At 42.4% G+C, this 26,207-nt stretch overlaps 1 protein-coding gene across 1 annotated transcript; it reads left to right on the top strand.

Annotated features, from left to right (window-relative positions):
* Window positions 1–11,410: 11,410 nt before the first annotated feature.
* Window positions 11,411–13,585, top strand: LOC147886075 (pentatricopeptide repeat-containing protein At3g02330, mitochondrial-like). Its single transcript, XM_087395054.1, has one exon. The coding sequence runs from the start codon at window positions 11,411–11,413 to the stop codon at window positions 13,583–13,585; it is 2,175 nt and encodes a 724-aa protein (XP_087251180.1).
* The last annotated feature ends 12,622 nt before the right edge of the window (window positions 13,586–26,207 follow it).

Raw genomic sequence — 26,207 nt, forward strand, 5'->3', positions numbered from 1 at the left:
TCAACATGTTATTGCATCTTGTGGTGCATAGATGTCTGTTGAATGGATGTCCTCCATTGTGCTTAACTAACATACCCGATATGCATATGCAAAGTGCATTCACTTCTAAGACATGATGACACATACACATGATGTTACCCATGTATGATATATGAAACATGCATAATTCAGAATACATTTTATAGACAATGCATGCAACATGTTACATCATGCATTTAATGCATGCAAATGAAAAATAATAGAAAAATCTCCCTTTGGGAGATCCTTGGTGAACACAGCAAAGGAGTAGTCCCATCTAGCCCCCTGCCTTGTGGGCATAGGGAATAGGAACCACTCTCGAGGCTAGGCCTTTGGCTGGGCTTAAGATAAGAGAGGAAAATTACCTCTCAAATCCAAAGCATCTATGTAGGTGGGGCAGGCTCCCTAGCAGCGCAGGACTAATACTTCCGACAATAGAACTATCAACCTCTTGGTATTAGGTCGATTAAGGGTGGCTATAGTACCAATATTAGTAGTAGTAGACCTATTACCACCGACAACGTCAGTAATACCGATGGTCCGATTTCTCGCTAATTCTATCAATGGTACTTATGGACCTCATTGGAGGTGGTGGTCCTTCTATATCGGTAGTAAATATATAGTTACCAAGAGTAATTTATCATGTATTGATAGTAATTGCATACTAATAGTGGTAGATTGTCAATTTTCGGTTTTAAATTTAATATTTAGAAGGTCTTTCTTTGATTACATTCATCATTGCATGATTATTGCCATTACCCTATACTAGCTCAAGCAATAGTTCTACTTTCACATGAGACCCATGACCATCAAGCACAAACCAGTGCATGTATAGAGGGATATAAGAGTTGAGATGTACTAGATAAAATGTTGCTATTACATGTATAGCTCACTAGTCATTTATGAAGCTCACATTGGCTCCTCTAGAGATGTACTAACTAGGCCATGGGATTCCTACTCCATTGACACGAGAAATAATGGTTAGCTACTCCTTGTCGAACTGTACTAGATGAAATGCTACTATTATGCGTATAGCTCTCTAGTCATTTATGAAGCTCACAATGACTCCCTTAGAGAAGTACTAGCTAGGCAATAGAATTTCTACGTAAGAAATAATGGTTAGCCGCTATGATTTGTATTCAATCACTCTTGATTAGCTACATAAAGGGAGTGCCTCATCACATTGTCATCTTGATAATGTGATTTCTATTGCATTGACACAAGAAGTAATGGTTAGCCACTCACATATATTGAAAAACCTTGATAAGACCCTTGCTTAAAACCATTCGTATGAGATTGTCCTAGTTGGATAACCACTTTTGTTGAGCATTTCCAAATATTAGTGGGGGTGGCGGGTGCTCCTACGTGTCAAAGACCTTGAAAGTACCTTTTTTTGCGCAAAAGAAAAAAATGATATTAAAAAGGAGACTACGAAGAAATTGTATTCTAAACTTTCAGTGGTACTCTGTCTTAATAAAACAATAACAAATTCCTTTGTTTCCAAATTTGTTGTATGATGGTGGCCCTAGTGAGTGACACACTAGAAGCTGATATCCATTAAGTGCACCTCTATCACCCAGGAAAACTTAAACTTGCATCCAACGAAGGGGGGAAATCAATTGAGCCCACACAGAACTTGTAAAACAAGGGAGATATGTGCTTCCACTTAGTGAAACGATCCTTGGTGGAAAGTTTTCAAGCCAGTGAATGCCATAACATAAAATTGAGCCAGTGAGAAGGTGTGGTGGTCTAGGTATTGCGAAGATGATGCACCCATACAGCATAATTATTGTAAGGGTCCTAGCCCATTTTGTTACAGATGCAATACAATTGAGTGAGGAGAAAAAAGGTCTTTAAGGGTCAACATGGGTCAACCTCTGCAAGACTTTTCCTTTGTAGTCAAACCAACCTATGAAATCCCATGGCCAAATAAGAGTAGGCCAAGATGGCTTCAATCTGGAAAAGTTAGCACGAAGGAAAGAAGTTCTACTCCCTCAACAAAAGGTGATATCACTTCGTTAGATCATGGATATTATACTAGCCATTGATCTTTGATTCCATGAGCTCAACCATCTACACACTCTGTTGTTATGGTTGTGAGCATCATGGGATGATATGAATGGGTGCTACATTGTTGCAAAATGGGAACTTATTAATCTAGATATTAAATCCCAAACAACCATCTCCATTTAGACATTAAGAACCGCACCATCACAATCGCTTTTTCCACAATTGAGTGAGTATCTCAGACTGTGGTATCTTAATCAAGAAGTTATAATAGCACCTCCTGCCATTTCACACTTCCATTTGAATGACCAAAACCCCCTATTGTTCAATCCAAAACCAAGCAAGGACTCCCCATGGTTGATGGGAGTACACTTTCAATGCATGTTTATTACACAGGCGATCACACTTGCCTTTGAGAGATTCCGACCCCAGCCCACCTATAGATTTAGGAGTAGTAGCAAATTCCCATGCAAAGGAGTGCCATTGTTTATTCCATAAAAACTCCTTAGGTAGTCACTTGACACTTGAGAATCCTTGCTGAGAAAAGGGAAGCATTTTTGAAATGTAAACCATCATTGCAAAAAGGATGTGCTTCAAGATAGTAACATGACTAAGAAAGGAGAGCCGTTTGTCTCTTCATTTATGATACTTACCTCAAACTTTAGTGAGTGCCCAATCCAAGCACTCTTTCATTATGATCCCAAGACCCAGAGGGCATCCAAGGTAATGGAAAGCGTTGCCTAATGAAATTTCATGATGGCTTAGTTTGAAAGCCTAGAGTCAGATGCCAATCAAGGTACAATATAGTTGTCTTTGTGGCATTGATCTTCGAATCTGACACTTGGGCAAACTTGAAATATATATCCATAAGGGTGTCTAGATTTTCTTGATTAGCTATCAAAATATTATCATTAGTAAAAACTGTGAGGAGAAGTGGCAAGCCTCCTAACAAACATCGAGCAACATGAAAATCCAATCGATGAAGCAGGGCCTCAGTAACTTTGGCAAACAAAAGTGGTGCGAAGGGACATCCATCGTGAAAAATTTGTTTTAGAGGCAAAGTGTTGTAGCAATAACCATTAATGGAGATATATGCTTTGGCATTGGAAAATAAGACCTTTGTCATGTAACAAAAACCATTGCTAAAAATCCAATTAACACGATTGAAGTCTTTTTCCATGTCTAGATTGAGAAGGAGAAACCTTTGATTTTGCACCATGGCAAAATCAATCGATAGCAGCAAGTTAAAGACAACATCATGTATATCTGCTTATAGGTTAAGCCATATTAAGCCTTGGCCAAGATTTTGTATGTCCCATTCAACATAGTAAGGGGTCACCAGTCAACAAGGGATAGATAGTTACCGATTTAGGAATGAGTTTGATTACTCCAAAATTAACTGAGTGGGGACTTTTCAACAATGATTCAAAAGTAGCGTGAGATTTGTACCGTAGACTAACCATCTTAATTTTTTAAATTCCCTTTCCTTCACATGCTTAATTTTTGGCATGCCCATGTGGCATTTGTCCTTGATGTGGTTGGACCACATGTGCAGTATGGCTCTTGTGTCCTCTCTAGTTAACTTCTAGCTGCATGCCCCTCCACTGATGTCATGGAGGAAGTTGTTGCATGGCTCTGGTTTGTCAGTTGTTGACTGCATTCACAATGTTCATGATCTTGCGATTTTCTCATTTGGGTTTCCACAGGTGTTTATAATGATGGCTTGCCTATTGTATTCAAATCATCGACAATCCTTTGATTGGCAATTGTTCACTCATTGTTCTTGTTGGAGTGTTTGAGAAACACGATGGCATCTCAAGGCTCTCACGAGTCCATGGGCGCAGGCAGTAATAGCCTCGGTCGAGGTTTGGCTGTTATGATTTCTTGATTTTGATTTCTTTCTTTCATACTTCCTTTCTCCATTTTGTGAGCATGCTTTTTGCTTTGCTACACCAAGTCTTCGGTTTCATTTGCTTTGCTTCACCAAGTCTTTGGTTTCACCTAATAGTTTGTGGTTTACATGCAAAGCTTGCAAAAAGATGTGGGAAAGATGTCCACTTTGATGATAAAGCTAAACAAATGGAAGTAGGAGTCGTTGACCATAGCAATGACCTAAAATCTTAAGTGTATGTGGTTTTGGTTCATCCGTCAAAGACATTTGTTAGAAGATCACGATCGCCACCAAAGGCAGTTTCTGCAAGACAATCAGGATGCTTGATTGAACTTGCCGTTTTGCGTGCTCCCACTAAATCATCGAGGGAAAAGTTAGTTTACTGAAGTAGTCAACCATCAACAAAAGTCGTACAAGGTCTTTGCGGAAACTATTTCAGGCTATTAGAGGGGGGGCCTATGCCGAAAGTTAGTGCTCCCATAGAATTTCCTTACTTGTGTTGTCGAGAACATTGACTTGTGTGAAAGGCCGAGTAGATGTTGTTTTATTCCTTGACTGAGGTGACTGTTCGCATGCTACTTCTACGAGAATACTAAGTTGTCCCTCTATTGTTCTATATATTATTCATGCGTGCAGGAGGCATTGTCGTTGGAGGAAGGGCGATTCAGTATTTGTTGTTGATTTATTCATTTGCTTCTAGCTAAACACTGAAGAGAACCTTGTTTTGTTCCTCATTTGTGGTTTTCTTGTCTTGTTGCTAAATTAATGTGGTGAAGGTTTGTGTATAAAATAGGGAATTGGGATGGGAAGCGACAAATGTATTTGTTGGTAGGCACCAGAGACATTGAGACGTAGTGATTGAACAGATAGTCTGTAGGTTCAACGTTGTACTTTATACTATATAATCCCCATTGTTTCTCATGGATAGGCCCCAATCAATGTTTCTTTGGATTTCTTCTCCCATATAAGCAACTACGTATGTGGTCTCTTGGATAGTCTTATGAAATAGATTGGGTTTATGATGCTTAAGAAGATGAGATGTTGGAGTCGATGCGACATGAAAATGCTTGCTGCTAGCATCCTTAAGTGTAAATTTTAAAGTTTCGTAAGGTAGGCTAAAGAAATGGATAGAATGGTAACAATGGAAGTTAGCATTTATGTGTTACTTAGCTTGAAGCTGCCGTTGAGAGTGGAGAGACTCTCAAATTTTTTGCCAGAAGATGATGATGCAAAGGGTGGGATTTTGCTAATCAACCCACCTTGGACTGGATGGCACACTATTTATGTAGTGGGAGGCGACTTTCAATAGTTGCCCCTATGTCACCGTCCCTCCTCCTATGAGATGGTGTGTTTTGCTTTATCCTATGTGCTCTTGCCTCCTGCTCTCCCTTTTATTTCAAGAGCAATATGTGCTCTGTCACTTTGCTGTCTCTAAGTCTCTCTTGCATATATTGGTTTGTTTCACGTAGGTGTGTATTTGTGAGTTGCTAATCATTGAAAGGTGAAATTCTTGTTGTGTTTTGTTAATAATTGTTTAGATTAGGAAATTGTGAATCACACAGCAAACATTAAACATCAAGGCTCATTCCCATTCCAATCTAAATGGAATGTCACTTTATAATCCCATAGCATGTGATTAATCACACATTTATATTTTTTAAATGTTTTGTTGAAATGTAATAATGGCAAACATTAGCCTTTGCAATTCTATTGAATCCATTTGTAAATGCTTGTTAAGATGTGATGAAAACATGTAATTGTTCACATTTTAAATACAATACACATTTTCATTCCAAAGTCAATGTTTTACTTCAGCAAGCACAAGCCATAATGAGCAACAAAGAACCCTTTACAGAAATTATGAGGAGCCAACACATAGTGCAATCGGGGGTTCATGAGTCCTTTTGCCAACCTACTTTAAAGCATCGAACTCAAATGCCCTTCCTGTGTTATGCACTAGGGATTTGACAGAGCTTGTTAATTATTAATTCACATTTGAGGGGAACGTGTTAGTCAAGTATGGCACTTTCAAGGCAAAAAATCCCTCCCATGCTGTTTACATGAGGGTTGATCTAGCTAACAAGGCAAATAATCCCTCCCATGTTGTTTACTTGAGGGTTGATCTAATTGATAAGGAGTGTTGTGAAACAGTAACCTTGCATGTCCCTCATGCATATCCTCCAGAGGAAGGATATTCTTCAACTCGATGGCTTTTATAAGATAGAGGGACCTGCTAATAAGAAGAAAGTTTCTAGAGAGAGTGGCAATTATTATGTATCTTTACGGATTGATGCCACTACCGGCATCTTGAAGGCTAAGCCATTTGATGGAAATATTTGCTTCCACCTTGACATGCCAATCAGTGTGTATATGCCATGGCCAGCAAAATTGCAATCTATTGGAGCTTCTTTCACATCAAGGATGGACACCATTGTGTTTGTCATTGTAAAAGTTGATCTCGATGGACCTACATCATCTGACCAAATCATTGTTACAGATGGCCCGAATCTCTTGGGCGTTTGATTTCACCACCTTGGGAGATGTTCCTGAGGGTAGCTTTTGTGACACATTATGAGATGCCTTCAAGCGTCACGTGCCCGATCTAGGATACGGGCATAAGGTATTTAGTTGCAATGTCACTAACATATACTAACGTCTCTATCGCAAACTTTGCTGCTGCAATTCACTAGTGGGCTGTAGTTTGTGAATATCAATGCCCCACTCGTAGAGTACCATTGCTCGAGTTGTGGTGGCACTCGAGTCACTCAGACCCCATCAGGCCATTCTGCTATACTTACAACGTTGCCCAACAAATTGTTCGAGTGTCCTCATTGAAGGGACGTGTATTGCTTTGTGATGGTTCATATGTTGATGTTCAGGTCAGAGGGAGACTTGCTATGCATGCTTTGCTGATTCTAGACTTTCATCCATGTAGTGTGGTGGCCACACGAAACATACTCATGGAGACCAGACAATCAAGACATTTTACCATAAGTAGCTCTGCCTACATCATTGGCATTGAGGAGAGTGCATAGTTTCATTAGTTGTTTCTCTTTCATTCAATAGGTTTGACTACGTCATTGGCTTTGAGGATAGTGCATAGCTCCATTAGTTGTTCTCTTTGATTTCAAATAAAGACATTTAAGTGTCCTATTCTATCTATTTTCTTCTCATGTACAAGTGCTTGATTAACTATCCTTTAAATTCTTTGTTGACATCATATGAGCAAAACATTTCCATAACTCTTGTTAATATGACTGTGTAATGTTGATTGAATCCCAAAGAATGGAAGCATTCATTGCAAAGGAATACGAATTTGCAAGAAATGAAATATTAAAAAGAAATCACCACAACAACGCAAATGTGCTGAGTTGTGTACTTGAGTTATTCCCTTCCCATACATATGCTATGGAATTCTATCTTGAATTATAGTTACAACAAACCATCACCATGGTCTGCTTTACTTAGCAACTCCATACAACCTAAGGCAATAATGATACATAAAATCTAAGTTATGTGATTCATTGATACATGATTACTTGGAACACTTCGGACAAGGTTTTTCATGTGCATTTTGAATGTGAATCTTTAGGGACAAAAGATATTCCAAGGTGTTTAATGTTGGTAGCAAATTTAATAAACATCCACACACACTTTTACTTGATGAAACCTTTAGTCTTGATTAGGAGGGCAAAAAGCATACAAGTCCTGGAATGCGCATGATGAATAGAAACTATTGAGCTTGCTGCAATCTTCACCTAGCCTCACAGCAAAGCAGGCTGCAATCTTAGATAATCCAAGACCAGATATCTCCTTCACTGTATCATCAAGAAAATATACAGAGTCAAAGCAAATCATAACAAAGAAACAAATACTACAAATACCTTACACATAGAAAATGTGAATGTGGCTGCCCCACAAAATGCTCCCAATGAAGTAGCAATTGAAGGTAGTCATGAAACACAATGCAGAAAGCATAAAAGACATGTACAACAGGCACGAGACCTTTATAATGGACAAGAACAAAATTGAGGTTGCGAAAGTTGCATTCATACAGAGTAGGTACACAAAATTGGACAAATGCCCCTACGAATGAGTAGGTACACAAAATTGGAAATGCAATCTTGAACACGTAGCAAGCTGCAGCATCGTCGTCCCTCACAAGTAGCTTTAGGGGATTTTGCTACATTAACACAAGCCCGCATGATCAGCAAACATTTCTCCTAAACCAACTAGCATAGTTAGAGAGGATGGACCCACAAAGTGATGACAATTTCTTTACAAACATCATAACAAAATACAAGGTATGAGAAAATGATCTCAATGACATATGTCTAGCTGCATATAGTAGTCAATACACAACAACAAACACACATGTTAAGAAAAGAAGAAAACTAAGAATAATAAGATTTAATAACTACAACAACACTAAAGACCCTGACAATCATTATAGGTAGTTATGCTTGCTATCTTTGCCATTCATTCAAGAAGTGCACACATTGAGTGATGAATTTCCCATATGGCATGACACATACAATGAGAATAAACATAAAATTGAAACAAATAGATAGGCTTTCAATAAAATATTATCGTTAGCAATAACATATGCATCCTTCAGTACATACACATCCTCATCATAGGAAATGCCCGGTAGAGGATGAACATTCATACTATTACTCTTCGTACAAGGACTGTTGTGCCATTACTCACACAATGAAAGCACATGCATTGATTTTCCCAGAGCACTCCTCATGGTACACACGGGGAAAGCAGCACATAACATAGGAGGGACAACCATACACTCAGCACTTCATCTACATCTATTGGCATCATCATACAAAGGCTTGATGGGAGACAAGCTACAAGGACTCTTGAGCATTTAGGAAAACATTGAGCTCGTTGTCCTGGATGAAGTGTCTCTCATAAGACACAACACCTTTATTGCAGTTGACATGCACTTATGAGAAATTTTGGAGCCTTTCGACGAGGGCATGGACTGCATACTTTGTCAAGCCAACTCAACTAAAGATAGTTGGATTTTCTTAGAAACCTGCTCTTCTTTTGTGATGATGCCTTCTATATGGAAGGAACACATTCAATACTACGAACTAATCACCCCAATGCGACAAAAAAAATTTCTTCTTCATAGAAGTCCTAAATAAGATAAGAGTGTGTGCACAAACATCAAACAACCTCAAAGCACTAAACAACCTATACTACCGCTTGTCAACAGTGAAGCAAGCAAATACCAAAAAGAACAAGCACAATGATGAGATCTTCCATACACTTGAAGGAACACCACATTTAGTACCATAGGAGGTTTACATACAAAGCTAAGACTAAAACCAGGAATGACAGTAGAGATCTATTCAATAACGTTAGACACAGCTGATGGTTTGGTCAATGGAGCTAATGGAATTCTCAAGAAGTCAGAAACCCACAAAAACCCACCAGTGGTTTGGATTCAATTCCGTAACACCAATGCAAACAAGGATCAAAGCATCCCATTATATTCCAAAAGCACACCATGAAGTTGGACCCCCATCACACAAATCGCATGTGAATTCCAGGTAGGCAAAAATGCCCTGAACACCATATCTCGCTATCAATTCCCAATACAACTAGCAACATCAATAACAATTCATTGATCACAAGGACTATCCATGGACTCCCTAGCATTTGATCCATCCAACATAAAGTCACATGGACTAGTTTACACAGCACTCTTGCGAGTAGGTGAACCCGAAAACCTTTATATTTTGGAGACAATAGAACCAAAACACATCAAAGCGGACACAATCGTCTTATAAGAGATTGACCGCATGCGCGCTATCCACTCGTGGAAATTATAGCAAGTCAACTTCGCAACATATCACTTATAATCTTTGAACACAAGGGTTTACAAATCACATGAACAAGACATTCTCTCAAGCAAAAGGATACTAGCATCAACAATACTCTGTCTCCAAGAAACTCGAAACAAACAAGCAACAACTACATCAATACACGGATTGGAGGTTGTCCTACCATCCAAGGACTAGGGATTGCAATGTTCTACAAAGAAGAAATGAAGCTATTGCATAGTAACTACCTCACCATGAAAACATCGAGACACTACTCACAACTTTCCACTCTGCACCAATAGGAAGGATAGTTGTTATTAACATATACAAATCAAAGGCAGGTGTACATGCCCTGCTTCATTAAATTGAGGAACAACTCCACCAAATACTACAAAGCACAAAGGATAGTTGTTATTAACATATACAAATCACCAAAGGCAAGTGTACATGCCCTTTTTCATTAAATTGAGGTGTACAAATCGCCGAATGTAGGTGTACATGCCCTTCTTTAATCAATTGAGGAACAGCTCCACCAAATACTACAAAGCACAAAAACTTACATCATGAGAGACTTCAATATTGACTACAACTACGAACCACTCCCTTATCTACACTACAATTCCACAAATCAATATAACAAAAATCAGAGGTGTGCCCATTGAATGAAATTCATTCTTTTAAATTATTGCAATGCCCTCCTTAATTTTCCTTTCCTTCAGATGCTTGAAGAAAAACTATGAGAGACAATTTCCCTAGTCTAGCCTGAATGTGAGATGAAGCAAGTTTTTGGTGCTTAATAGCTCAAGGTAAAACTCAAGAGCAAACAAGATCTTGTGGATTGTGATCAAATGCAAGGTTAATACTTTCACGAGCTCTCTGCTCAGAGATTCTATGATGCCTTGCTCTAATCCTTCCAAATGATTTACAAAACTGAGTGACTTGGCTTCCCAATGACGTACATGGCATGAATTCATACGGTGGGTGGAACGCCATGTAGAAATCATGATCAAACACTCGGTCCCCATATGCACTCTTGTTCATTTTAAAAGGACAAGGCTCTTTGTTATTTATTGGAAGGGTATAGTGACGTTTTGTTATTGCTAAATTTGTGAAAGGAAAAATTCAAAATAATTTTATTTTCATTTGAAGGTGTGGACGCTCGGAGATTGTTAAAGCAAAAAGTCGACGTCGTCCATTCTTTCATTCACAAACGATGGACAGACTTATGAAAATTGTATGCCTACAAACCGTCATTTTGATTGGCTTCTCCCCTCTTCCCAAGTTGTTGGGCGACCTTGGGCTGCCGGTCAACAATTTGCTTCTTTTGGGCATGACTTGGATGCCACGTCCATTTTCAAAAGCATGTTGTTCGCCGCCTGACGAGTGAAATGCACAAACCTCATAGACTTGAGGAAACTATTTCTTACCGGATGAGAGTACTCATTGCTATTTGTATCCCTTGAAAGCCTTCTTCTTCTTCTTCTTCTTGTCTCTCTCATCTCTCGGGCAGGCCACATGAATGAGATTCAAAGTTCACAATGCATTGAAGCCCTCCAAGAGAGATGTACCTAGCAGTCTCCTTGTTGGCTAGTGCAAATTAGAGTCTTCCTCATGCCTAATAAGACCTCTCTGCTGGCGTCTTCCATCGGTTATGGGCTCACAGCTTTGGCTGCCTCTCTGCAGTCATTCCTTTTGTGCTGGCAAGGATGCAGACGATGATGCCCAAAAGAGGTTGCTTCAGCTCAAGGAAGTCGCGGATGTTCATACCCTTGCAGGGGTACATGTAGATGCGCTTCCAGTGTTTAAGGCAAATAAGTTGATGCATATGCATGTAAAGCGCGGCAGCATGCTGGATGCTAGCCGTGTGTTCGACAGCATGCCGAAGCGGAATGTGGCGTCGTGGAATATTATGATTCTCGGGTATGCCAAGCAGGAAGAGGGTATGCGGGCTTTGGAGTTGTACGGACAGATGAAGCAGCAAGGTTTCCCACCGAATGATCGAACATTTGTTTGCGCATTAAAGGCTTGCAGTGCCATGGGATTGCTGGAAGAGGCAAAGCAATTTGAGGGGAAATTCGAGAAAACAGGGTGTCTGGAGAAAGGGAGAGCCTTACACTCCCAAGTGGTTAAAGGTGGCTTCGAATCGGATGCATTCGTGGGAACGACCATGGTAGCTATGTATGCGAAATGTGGGAGCTTAGAGGATGCACGGCGTGTCTTTGACAAGTTGGCCCGTCGTAACGTAGCTACATGGAATACCATGATCGTCGGGTATGCCGAGCAAGAAGAGAGCGCACTGGCTCTGGGATTGTATAGGCGAATGCACCAGGAAGGTGTACAACTGAATCACCTAACCTTCCTAGGCGCATTGAAGGCTTGCAGTAGCCTGGCAGCACTGAAAGAGGGCAAGCAAGTTAAAGGGAAATACACGCAAACATGTTGCTTAGCAAAAGGTAGAGCTATCCACTTCCAACTCATAAAAAGTGGGTTTGAGTTAGATCCATTAGTGGGAAATACCTTGGTGCATATGTATGCGAAATGTGGGAGCATGGAGGATGCACAGCGTGTCTTTGACGAATTGCCTCATTGTGACGTTGTTACATGGACTGCCATGATACTGGGTTTTGCTGAACAAGAAGATGGCGCACTGGCTTTGGAATGGTACGTGCGGATGCACCGGGAAGGTATCCAGCCAGATGATCGAACGTTCGTTGGTGCATTGAAGGCTTGCAGTAGCCTGGCAGCGCTGGAAGAGGGCAAGCAAGTCGAAAGGGAAGTCATGAAAATGGGATGCCTTGCCAAAGGTAGAGTCGTCCACTCCAAAGTAATAACAAGAGGCTTTGACTCAGATCCATTTGTGGGAAACGCCTTGGTGAATTTGTATGCAAAATGTTGGAGCATGGAGGATGCAAGGCATGTCTTTGAGGAATTACCTCATCGGAATGTGGTTACATGGACTGCCATGATCCTAGGGTATGCTGAGCAAGAAGATAGTGAGGAGGCTTTTCGACTTTCTGAACAAATGCAAGAACAAGGCTTATCATTGAATAGGTTATCCTTTGTTGCCATCCTGAAAGCGTGTGGCAATGTAGCAGCTCTCGAAACTGGAATGGAACTGCACTTTCAAGTCAGCAGGGTTGGTTTTGAGAATATTGCAATTCTCATGACGAGCCTTCTTCACATGTATGCTAAATGCGGGAGCATGGCTGATGCCCAGCTCCTGTTTGATGCATCGCCTACAAGGGATACTGTAGCTTGGAATGTGTTAATTGCAGGATATGCTCGCCAGGGGGAAACTGAACATGTGTTCCATTTCTTGGAGAGAATGAGGCGGGAAGAGATACAGCCAGATGACGTCACATTTCAATGTGTCCTCACTGTATGCAGCCATGTGGGCCTCGTGGGCAAGGGCCAGGAGTATTTTCAGGTTATGAGCAACCAATATGACATCATCCCAACTATTGAGCATTATACTTGCATGATTGATCTCCTTGGCCGTGTAGGTCGAGTAAACGAGGCAGTGGTGATGGTGCTGAAGATGCCTTTTGAACCTAATGCCATTGTGTGGTTGACATTGTTAGGTGCTTGTCAAAAGTGGAGCAATGTAGAGATTGGAAGACATGCTTTTGAAAGTGCTTTGAGACTAGATGAAAAACTTCCTCCAGCGTATGTGTTGATGGCAAATATATATGCTGATGCTCACATGCGGGAGAACACTTGTAAGGTTGGGATAATGGGAAAGATTGCTCAAGCATGCAAGAAGCCAGAGCATAGCTGGTGGACTGACCAGAGCCAAACAATGTGTACGTTTGCAGCAGTGGGATAGTGACATGCTGAGATGCCGGAAACATATGACGCTGAAAAGGACAATACATTGTGCTGGCACAGCGAGAAACTAGATGTTACCTCTAACCAACGCACTTGAGGTGACACCCATTGTCAGGAGGGCGTGGATTTTTGATTGTGAGATTTACTAGTGAATACCTTTAGCGTGCATGGTGGGCAAGACCATGGGTTGCTAGGTGTGCAAAGGCCCCCTAGGAATTAATGGCCTTGGGAGTGAATTAATTGTTTGGTCCAAAGAGGGGGCAAAGGACCCCTAGGATTAAATGTTGGGCCATTGTGGTTGTCCAAAGAGGGCCCAAAGAGGGGGCTAGGGGCAATTGAAACGTACGTGTCACTTTCCAAATGCAACCCCTGACGTGCATGGAAATGGAAATAGTCAGGAGGCTTCTGGATGGACGGATCATGTTGCATGAGCGAGGAGTGGTACGATTCATTTCGTACAGCAATTCTTGTCAAGAGTTAATGGTCGCATTGCGGGCTGTCATGAACTAGCAATTGGTTGGGATTTCGTGGCTGGTCATCATGATGGCCGTTCTGGAACATGGCTGTCCATACGGCAATGTTTGTTAGGGGCTGAAGGCCGCAATTCGTCCGTACGTTGTCTAGAAGGCTCATGAACTATTGGGGTCGTTGCCTCTCTAGAGGCACGGGCTGAGCACACAACTTGGGGTTGGTCCGAATCCCAAACGTGGAGTGGATCTCAAAGGCCGGACATGGATTGGTCGTGGGAGCCGGGCTCCCCACAAGAGCTACGCCTAGCTCTGCAAAGTTCTTCATGAGGGGCTGTTTAGACCCCTACTGTTGTGAGCTGTTTGGACTGGGTGCTCTAGTCGTTGAGCTCCATTTGAGGACACCCTCTACCATGGTTACGTGGCTGGCCTTGGAAGTTTGCTCACACGTCCCTTATTGCTTGCTGGAGCCAAGCTAGGCTCACAAGGTACCTTACCCTACTTGAATTGTTTGGAGAGCCTATGCTTTTTTTCTTTGCTCTAGGCAAATAAGAAGGTCAAGTGGGGCACTTGGGGCAGCAGTTTGAATTGTGACCTAGTATGGGTTGTGTAATGAAGGGGGAAAAAGGGCCAATTTAGAGGCCTTTTAGGTGGAAAAATGTGGAGGGACTATATAAGTCCCCATCCACCCTCTGTTGTAAAGTTTTGATATGGCATATACTCCCACCTCCTTCCTCCTACGTGCCGCTTACACTCTCTTCCCCAATCTCTCTCTCTCTCTCTCTCTCTCTCTCTCTCTCTCTCTCCCCCTTTTCTGCCATCTTTGGCCCTTCACCAAATTTGCCCCTTATCCTTCATTGCATTGGTATCAGAGCCTCGATTTTGGCACTTGTCTCCCCTTCCCCCCAAAAAAAAAGAGGAGTAAAAGTCAACTTTTCAGCCTCTTTTTAGGGGCTTTTCACAATCCCATTTGGAGCCATTTTGACTCCATTTTGAAGCCTCTACATTGATTGTACTCTCGAACTTTGCCATCGACCCTTTTAGTGGTTCTACACACGCTATCAGGTGCTCATTATAGCAAGGTTTTGCTATCTCCTTTGAGTCCACTTCATCTCTTTGCCTGCATTTGAGCTTCTCTCTCTTAAATAGCTAGCATATCCAAGCGTGCCCCTCGGGATACATCGCATGATAGTGATGGTTGCTCAACATGAGCAAATGCCTTCCACAGTGGGTGCATCCAATGGTGGTATAGAGATCCCTATAACTCAGCCTCTCTCTCTTGCATCTTGAGAAGCGTAGGCAGCCTAGACACAATAATTGGATACCCTTGCTTCTATGTTCCAGGGTGCTTTTTGCTAGATGAGACAGGAGTTCAGCCACCAGCTTACCACAGCCATGGTTATGCAGGATACAACTCTTGCCCACATAGGACAGCAGCTCGAGCAGCAGAGTGGCCAGGCTATGCAGAACCATAGTTTTTTTCGTACGCGTTTTGTACGGCCATACATACGTCATTCCGTACGTGACTTTTTAGGGGGGAGGGGGATCGGGATCCATACCTTATAACCTGATTTGACAGCCTATTTTCTATTTCGTACGTGTCGTTTGTGAAGGCTCTTGAATCCTGAGAAAGGCCGTACACCCATGACCTGACTCTCCTGCCTGCAAACCGACCTTGCTGCCTATAGGCAGCCCTTTGCCCTCTTCTTCAGCACACAGTCCCGAGTCCCGAGTCCCCTCAGCCCTTCACTCTTGAGTTTGTGCAGCCTCTACTTGCTTTGGAGGTCAGTGGTCACCGTACAGTTGCAGCCCGTAGCCTCTACGCTCTACCTGCTCCAAACTTCAAGGTAATTGCAACGGTTGCTCTCTTTTCTCGTTTTGCAACAAGTGCTCTCTCTTTAGTTGATGCCAGATAACAGGACAGCCTGCAGGGGATTCAAGCCTTCTTTGGAAATTGTTCCTTTGCCCAATGCCTTATTTGCACTCTTTTGCAAATTTGCAGCCAAGGATGTCAAGGACGAACACACAGTGCATAAGTTCAAAGGGAACACTTGCGCACCTAATGAGTTGGAGGAGTGGCTTACAAAGTTGGAAGATTATTTTTGTTTCTACCCAAAGCAGGATGAGGACCGCATAATCTTTGTGGGTATGCACATGCATGACTATGCACATACTTGGTGGCGTTATATGAGGGACTCGCCTCAGAGGCTAGCCACATGGGAGTTCAAGGAGTTGATGATCACCACATTTGTATCCCCACTCATACGGGAGCAATATCTGGCTGAGTTTTATGCATTGCAGCAGACTAGGACTATTTGCAGCGCTTCTGGAGACTATCATTGATTGTGTAGGATATTTCTGAGAAGGAAAGCTGCTGCGTTTTATCCAAGGGTTGCATCCTTCTTTGGCTGCGGATGTGAGGGAATAGAACTCTCAAACAATTGAGCATGCAGCCCAATTTGCAGAGGTGTTTGAGCCCAAGTATGCCAGCAAGTATAAGATGGTAGTGGGCAGCGCATATGGGAATGCAAATGAGGCTTAGTGAAGCCTAAGGTGACTGATTGGAATGATACGAAATCTGCAGCAGCACCTTTTCTACGGTTTCCTACTGTTTTAGGGAGTAAAATGCCCTATGCTAAGCCATACAAACCAACAGATGCCAAGCCAAGAACCAGGCCTACTGCTGGAAATGAAAAATCAGCAATTCAGCAGTATACCAGGGCCATAATGAGAAGCTGGGAGAAAGTAAACTTGTGCTTTAAGTGTGGCGAGAAATGGACCGCTGTACATCGGGATGTGTGTAAGATGTGGAACACTAGCTCAGCCAAGCTTAGCATGCTCATTGATCTCTCTGATGATGAAGATTTAGTTGATGCCAGAGTCCTTGGATGCCTCTCATGATGAGATGGCAAGAACACATGATTCGGACGAGGCTCCAGACACTGGAGCCATGAAGGGAACTGATTTTCCTTTCGATCCGAGTGGTACTGCTAATCATGATGTTCATGATATGCAATCACTTGACATTCAGCCCACTCGTGGCATGTGAGGTTGTAGGCCTACATCTTTTCTTGTGGAGCATCAGGTTGCTATACTTTTTTATGCACCTGAGGATGCTAATAGTAATGCTCCTGTGGACGAGGAGGAGATCTATTGGGATGCGCAACAAACAATTTATGCTATCTCTTTTCATGCCTTGATGGGTGCCAAAAGTGCTGAAACTATCAAATTGAAAGGGATTATTAATAGCAGGACTGCTCACGTGTTGGTGGACGTGGTAGCACTCACTGTTTTATTAATTGCAAAACCTTACAGAAGGTGGGACTGGTTGCTACTGAAATAGATCATTGGCTGAGAGTAGAGGTGGCAAATGGACAGCATATGATCAAGAGATCTGTTTGCCAGGATGCACGAATCAAGTTCTTTGATGATTATGAATTTGCAGGTGATCTCTTAGTATTGGATATGGGCCCAATAGATGTTGTCCTTGGCCTCATCCTCCTCCTCCTCATCACTATCATCCTCATCTGCCTCGCCATGGAACTCCAAAAGCGTAGAGCTGCTTGAAGCTGCAGCAACATCCATCGTTCATGTAAGTGTAACAATAGGGGCTGCAATGTCTTCTCCCTCTATATCAGCTTGCCTCGCTAGCAGCCTATCATCATCCTCCTTGTTGATCATTTTCAAGGTCACTTCTATCTTCTCAAATCCCCTTTCCTTGATTTTGGAAATGAGACACAAATTAGTATGGATGTATACTAATTTCTCGGTATTCTTTGAAAGCAGCCTATTCCTTCTTTTAGTATGGATAAGAGAGAATGTGCCCCAATTCCTCTCACAAGGAGAAGCACATGTGCCTTGCGAGAGCACTTGAAGAGCTAACTGGTGCAAATTTGGTGGGTGAGCCCCAAATGTCTCCCACCATTTCACCCCTTGGTGCATTCTGTTTTCATCCTTTGCAATCGCACGAGCAAATGTGCCTGACATGGATTTGTAAATATCCAACTCATTACATAAGGTGCCCTGGTTGTCAACATCATACTTAGTGTACCGCTCTATGACATCCATCCACCCATCGTGCACCTCCTTGTCACCATCTGGATTTTTCTCTCTCCAAATAGGATGGAGAACAAAAGCTGCCGCATGCAATGGAGAATGCATCATATCCCACCTTTCAACACACAAGGCTTTGACATCAGCCGCTTTGAGGAGTCAATCTCATCAATAGTTGCCATCTTCTCGACCATCTGATGAGTGAGCTCATATACAAGTCCCATGGTAGCCCCTTCCCTATCAGCTAGGCGAAGGATCTTCAAAATAGGTGTAAAGGGCTGCCTATATAGGCTCTTGCATCTTGCCAAAATGAAGCACCCAATATAATAGAAGACACCTGTTGTGTGCTGAAGAAGAGGGCAAAGGGCTGCCTATATAGGCTCTTGAGGCAGCAAGGTCGGTTTGTAGGCGGGAGAGTTGGGTCATGGGCGTACGGCCTTTCTCCGGATTCGGAAGCCTTCACAAACGACACGTACGGAATAGAAAATAGGACGTCAAATCAGGTTAAGGTACGGATCCCGATCCCCCCTCCTCCTAAAAAGTCACGTACGGCCGTAGAGAACGCGTATGGATGCAACTATGTGTAGGACAACATGTCCAAGTTCTTTTTAAGCTACCACCTATGGGTCACATCCTCTATGTCCCGTAGCACATCATGGGTTTTAGAGACCATGTACTCCGAAACAAGGTCTACATAAAGTATCTCATCAAGTGGTGGGGACTCTTTGAGGATGAGAATTCATGGCAGCCAGAGAGCATTGTCCCCTATCTCCTACTACCGGACTGATTAGTGGTTGCTGTTTGCTGCACTTTTTGGATAGCCAGGATGTGAAATTTTGAGGGCAAAATTCTATGGGAAGGGAGGGATGTAATGAAGGGGGGTAAAGGGCCAATTTACAAGCCTTTTAGGTCAAAAATTTGGAGGGACTATATAAGTCCCCATCCACCCCCTATTGTACACTTTTGATGTGACATCTAATCCTATCTACTCCCACCTCCTTCCTCCTACATGCTGCCTACACTCTCTTCCCCAATCTCTCTCTATCTTTCTCTTTCCCTCACCCTCCTCTCTCTCAACCTCTCTCTCTCTCTCTCTCCTTCCTCTCCCCTATCTCTCCTCCTTTTTTGCCATCTTTGGCCCTTCATAAAATTTACCCCTTCTCCTTCATTGCAGGTTGCTAGGAACAATCCCAGATTTAGTGTAAGCCTTCTGCAACAGAAATTGATGCGCTTGGTGAGAGTAGTGCATAGCAAGGAATATGCATGGTACATTGATGCTAAATGGGATGTGGAATGCCCTTGATGCAAGTGGAATTGAATCCATTGTGTAACCTAGTTTCAGGGTCCCCCAAATAATAAAGAAATACCGAAAGGGGCGCTAAGGTTTGTAGACGTATGTGGTCCCATGCCTACACGATTATTAGGCAGGACTAAATACTATGTGACATTCATTGATGATGCAACTAGGAAAGTGTGGGCTTATGCTATATCTCAGAAGAGTGATGTGTTCCAGGTATTTCAGAAATGGCTGGTCTTGGTTGAGAATCAATGAGGTAGAACGCTTAAATGCCTACGGACTGACAATGGTGGAGAGTATCTCTCTCATGACTTTTAGCATTTTTGTGATACATGTGGGATTAAGAGGGAGCTCACATCCCCTCGTACTCCAGAGCAAAATCCAGTTGCAGAAAAGATGAACCGTACCATTCAAGAAAGGTTGCAATGGATGCTTTTCAATACCTGTAGTCCCTACTGGACTCACTGTATCCAAGGAAGATACACGTCCTCGATCGGGAACCATGAGCATAAGCCTCGCAGCCAAACACATGTAAATGCTCATAACATGATGGTGCCCTGCTTGTGAAGAAGTCAAATGGCACTTTACCATTCAAAGATCTCTTGGGTGACCTGTTAAGCAAGTATGCAGCTGTCTTACATGTCTCAGCCTAATAGCATTCGGTAAGACCTGCATATCGTAGCATGCTACCAATCCTGTCCAATAGAATCTAATTTATGCCTTCTGCCAAGGCATCATGAGCAGAAAGATGAGGAGTGGTCAATACCCTCCTGATACCAAGTGTATCACATAGATGCTAAAATCTAAAAGAGGTAAACTCTGCATCATCGTCAGTCATCAAGCTCAATAGCTTCTTTCCTGACTGATTTTTAGCATTACCCAAGAAGCGCTAAAATGTATCATATATATCATGCTTCTGCCGAATCGGATATACCCATATGTACTTTGTAGCAGCATCAATAAATGTCACAAGAGGCGCCACCCAGGGAAATAGTAGGCATAGGTCCACAAACTGCACTATGAACCAATTGCAATGGGCCAACATACCTCTCACTGACTGTCTTCCTCACAAAAGAGGACCCTGACTACTGACCATCATCACAATCATGACATAAAATTTGAGAGACATCCATAACATGAATGTATCTCAATGTTGTAAGGGCTTCCATACCTGCAGTAGACATATGTCCAAGTCTGGCATACCATAAACTAACTGATGGCTGCTTATGGATCATAAGCATCTTATCCTGGACACCTGATACATGCAATGCATAAGAGAATCCAACCCGTGATCCCCTAGCCATAACCAGATTGCCTCTAGCAATCTTCTATGCATGATCACCCAAAGAGACATGATAACTTGCCTCAACCAACTGTCCAGTACTGATCTTGCTCGTAGCAAGTCCTGGTATATGTCTAACCCTATGTAGAACAAGAATAGAGCCACTAGGCATAACAAGGTGGATATCCCCATAACCATAGACATCCATAGAATGATCAATGCCCATCAAACCACTCGTCATAATGCATTCCTGATATGCACTGAACCATGACCTATGAGGGGTCATATTACATGAAGCACATGGATCTAACATTCAATCACCGAGAATGGGTACATCAATGGCCAAGAAGGAGGTGTCAGACATAGACAAAAGAATGCCTTTATCACTGCTACTGTCAGTGGAAACCTTGGTATCCAAACCTTGAAGCTCAACATGCTTCTTCTCCTTCTCCCTGTCATTCTTAACCTTGCTCTTCTTCTTGCATTTTCTTAGCCATTTCCAGTAGTACTTTTTCATGTGGCCATACTTTCCACAATAGAAACATCTAACTCAAGTCGGAGAGCTAGACTTGCTCTTGGAATTCCTCCTTGAACATGATCTGTTTCTACCAATTGATCGACCTTTGAAGTGTATATCAAGGCTGTATTTCAGCCCATCAGGGCATTTCAACCCATCACGCAAGTCTTTCTCGTGGTTTTTGGGTTGAGGCAATGAAGACTGCAGTGCATGTGATCAATAGATCATCTAATAAGAGTTTGGATGGTGGTATTCTTGAAGAGGCATGGAGTGACAAGAAGTCCTCTTACTCTCATTTGCGTATATTTGGGTGTGAGGCATGTGCACACGTGTCAAAAGAGCTTCGAAAGAAGCTAGATCCTCAGTCTAGGAAATGCATCTTTCTAGGTTATGGTAAAAGTGGAGAGATGGGCTATCGTCTCTGGGATCCAGAAGGAAAGAAGATCATACGCAGCCATGATGTAGTCTTCAATGAGAAAAAGATGCATAAGGCACCCATGAGGGATGTGGAAATGAGGAGAATCACTTTCCAGGGTGTGAATCCACCTACATATGTTGATAGACAGTAAGCTGTCCATGCACCAAATGTGCAAGAAATGGTATCACCAAGTACTCCCACAGGTATACAATCAAGGGTAAATGATGGATCGTCTATTGGTGGAGATGATGAACCAAATGTGGTTGATATGCAGGTGGGACAACAAGCTGAAATGCCCTTGAGAAGATCATCTAGAGTGTCTAGACCGCCTGATAGGTTTGTTCCAGGGGTAGACTATGTGATGCTTATTGATTACGGGAGCCTTCTTGCTACAGAGAGGCTATGATGCGCGAGGATCAACGCAAGTGGGAGTATGTTATGCAATCAGAGATGAGTTCACTTATAAAGAATAAGACTTGGGACTTGGTTTCTTTGCCACATGGAAAGAAAGCATTGCCATATAAATGGGTCTACAAGATGAAGGTCACAGGTGATGATGTGCCTAGGTACAAGGCCCATTTGGTTGCTAAAGGGTTTAAGCAAGAGAAGGGTGTGGACTTTGATGAGATATTCTCTATGGTTGTGAAGATGACCACACTTAGATGCATGCTTGGACTAGTGGCATCAGAGGATATGGAGCTCATGCAGATGGATGTCAAGACAGCTTTCTTGCATAGGATTCGCATGAGAAAATTTACATGGTGCAGCCGGAAGGCTTAGAAGAAAAGAGTAAAGAGCATTTAGTTCGCAAGCTGAAGAAGAGTCTCTATGGTTTTAAGCAAGCGCCTAGAGAATGGTATCAGAAGTTTGATGCTTTCATTCAGTTCTAGGTTTTAGAAGGAGTGAAATTGATCACTGTCTCTACACTAAAAGGGCTAAGGATAATAGCCTGATAATCTTGGCACTATATGTGGATGATATGCTATTGGCTAGCAAGAATACTTATGAGCTAGATGCATTAAAGGCCAAGTTGCACGAGGCCTTTGATATGAAGGAGTTGGGACTTGCAGGTCATATTCTTGGTATGCGCATCACGCGTGATCGGAGTAGGAAACTCCTTTGGCTTTCACAAAAGAGTATGTTACAAAAGTATTGCAGCGTTTCAATATGGAGGGGGGGAAGGCAGTGAGTACTCCATTGCCTCCATATGTGAAACTGAGTCATATAGGTAGTCCCAAATCAGATGAGGAAAGGGCCATGATGGCCAAGGTTCCTTATGCATCAGCAGTTGGGAGTCTTATGTATGCTATGATAGCTACTAGACCAGACATTGCATTTGCAGTGGGAGTTGTTAGCCGGTATATGGCTAATCCAGGAAAGAGGCATTGGGAGGCAGTTAAGTGCATCATGAGGTACATGAAGGGTACCAAGGAGATGTGCATCTGCTTTGGTAGAGGAGACATGCGTGTACTTGGGTATACAGATTCAGACTATGCAGGGCATATGGATAGTAGGAGATCCACTTCTAGTTATGTGTTCACCTTTGCAGGTGGTGTAGTGTCGTGGATATCTTGCACACAGAAGTGCATTACTTTGTCTATCACAGAGGCTGAGTACGTTGCAGCCACAGAGGGTTGCAAGGAGGCTGTATGGCTTGATTGGCTAGTGGGAGATTTGGGGATTCATACAGGTGTACCGACATTGCATAGTGATTCCATGAGTGTTATCAGCTAGCACGGAATCCGGTCTTTCATGCAAAGACCAAACACATTGAGGTCAAGTACCATTTCATCAGGGAGGCACTTGAGGACAAGCACATAGAGCTTGTGAAGGTTCATACAGAAGATAACCCTGCAGATATGCTGACGAAGAGTCTACCTAGTCAGCGGTTTGAGTATTGTTGTGTATTGATAAGCATTGGATAGTATGCTCCCTGGTTGTTCTCCCTTAAAGGCACATTGTCCTTTAAGTGGGAGGTTGTGGGGGTTAAAGGTCACTGTCCCTTTACCCCGGTTATGTACAATATTCAAACACATATATAAATGAATGAAAAAGAAGACTAGGGTGGTTCTGCATCCACTAAAACTTGTGTGGCTCTCTGTTTCTCTCTCTCCCTCTTCTGTTTTTGCTTCTGTTGAGAGCACTCTTGACAAAATATGAAGAGGGAAGAGGAGAAGAGTGGAGATGAGGAGAGGGCATAGCTAGAGAGCACATCACAAATGACTAGCTGTACACTAGATTTAGTTAAAAAAATAGAATATATACAAATCCTTTTAGGGTTAGGGTTAGGGGATCTAACCCTTTTCTTTATAGCACTCTATAAGGTTAGTGCTATGCACATATGATCACGTGATGGTACTATGCACACATGATGACATGATGTTGAGCGTGAACTCTCAACACCTTCCCTCAAGATCAACATCATGAAGTAGGCCTTCCCTTAAGATGATGATTCTGGGGAATCGAAGAAGGACTGAGCATTACATTCCATCACACCCCTTTAATGGGAATGTCCTTCCTCTATATCAAACCAAGAGCTACTCCGTGTTTCTCGAATAGCTCTTTACTGAGTGGTTTGGTAAAGATGTCTATAACATTTTCTTTGCTATGACAATGCTGTAGTGTGATGTCACCAAGTAACACTCTTTCCCAGATGAAGTGCTCTCTGACATCAATGTGTCTTGTCCTGGAGTGATATACTGGATTCTTGGCCAATGCTTGAGCCGATTGATTATCACAGTATATTGTTGTTGGCTTTGACTCATCAAAGTAATCTGTTTTTGACAATAATCTTCTGAGCCATATAGTCTCACGTGCACCTATAGTGAGTGCTCTATATTCTGCTTCAGTCGAAGATAAAGAAACAGTTGGCTGTTTGTTTGACAACCATGATATAGCACCTTAACCAAGGAAAAATGCATATCCTTGTGTCGATCTCCTGGTCTCATGATCTCCAGCATAGTCACTGTCATAGTATCCATGCAACCGTGGATGACTTCCTCGGTATTCTATCCCAAACTGTCTTGTACCTCTGATGTATTTCAAGACTCTTTTGGCTGCATTCCAGTGAGACTATTTCGGATTTGCCATAAACTATGCTAGTGAGCTTACTGCATAACAAATATCTGGCCGTGTGATTGTCAGATATATAAGAGATCCGATGAGTTGCCTGTAGTATCTGTCATTGACTGTAGGCTTTTTTGAATCTTTAGTAAGTTTCAACTCTGTTCCATGGAAGTGGCTGCAATCTTGCAATCTGCCATATGAAACTTCTTCAGGACACTGTCAACATACTTGAGCTGACTCATGAATGTGCTATCTGAATCTCTCCAGAACTCAATTCCAAGACAATAGTACATAAGTCCAAGATCTTTCACATCGAACTCTGCAGATAATTCTTGTTTCAATTTTCTAATGAAGCTATCTGACAAAATATGAAGAGGGGAGAGGAGAAGAGTGGAGATGAGGAGAGAGGGCACAGCTAAAGAGCACACCACAAATGACTAACTGTACACTAGAATTAGTTGAAAAAATAGAATATATACAAACCCTTTTAGGGTTAGGGTTAGGGGAGCTAACCCTTTTCTTTATAGCACTCTATAAGGTTAGTGCTATGCACATATGATCACGTGATGGTGCTATGCACACATGATCACATGATGTTGAGCGTGAACTCTCAACACCTTCCCTCAAGATCAACATCATGAAGTAGGCCTTCCCTCAAGATGATGATTCTGGGGAATCGAAGAAGGACTGAGCATTACATTCCATCACACCCCTTTAATGGGAATGTCCTTCCTCTGTATCAAACCAAGAGCTAGTCGGTGTTTCTCGAATAGCTCTTTACCGAGTGGTTTGGTAAAGATGTCTGCAACATTTTCTTTGCTATCACAATGCTGCAGTGTGATGTCACCAAGTAACACTCTTTCTCTGATGAAGTGCTCTCTGACATCAATGTGCTTTGTCCTGGAGTGATATACTGGATTTTTGGCCAATGCTTGAGCCGATTGATTATCACAGTATATTGTTGTTGGCTTTGACTCATCAAAGTAATCTGTTTCTGACAATAGTCTTCTGAGCCATATAGCCTCACATGCACCTGTAGTGAGTGCCCTATATTCTGCTTCAGTTGAAGACAAAGAAACAGTTGGCTGTTTGTTTGACAACCATGATATAGCACCGTGACCAAGGAAAAATGCATATCCCTGTGTCGATCTCCTGGTCTCATGATCTCTAGCATAGTCACTATCACAGTATCCATGCAACCGTGGATGACTTCCTCTGTATTCTATCCCAAATTGTCTTGTACCTCTGATGTATCTCAAGACTCTTTTGGCTGCATTCCAGTGAGACTGTTTTGGATTTGCCATAAACTGTGCTAGTGAGCTTACTGCATAACAAATATCTGGCCGTGTGATTGTCAGATATATAAGAGATCCAATGAGTTGCCTGTAGTATCTGTCATTGACTGTAGGCTTTTCTGAATCTTTAGTAAGTTTCAAACTCTGTTCCATGGGAGTGGCTGCAATCTTGCAATCTGCCATATGAAACTTCTTCAGGAGACTGTCAACATATTTGAGCTGACT

Source organism: Dipteris shenzhenensis, chromosome 24 (assembly GCF_047967505.1).
Source record: "Dipteris shenzhenensis isolate YYH24624 ecotype China chromosome 24, Dip_SZ_1.0, whole genome shotgun sequence".
Taxonomy (NCBI): Eukaryota; Viridiplantae; Streptophyta; class Polypodiopsida; order Gleicheniales; family Dipteridaceae; genus Dipteris; species Dipteris shenzhenensis.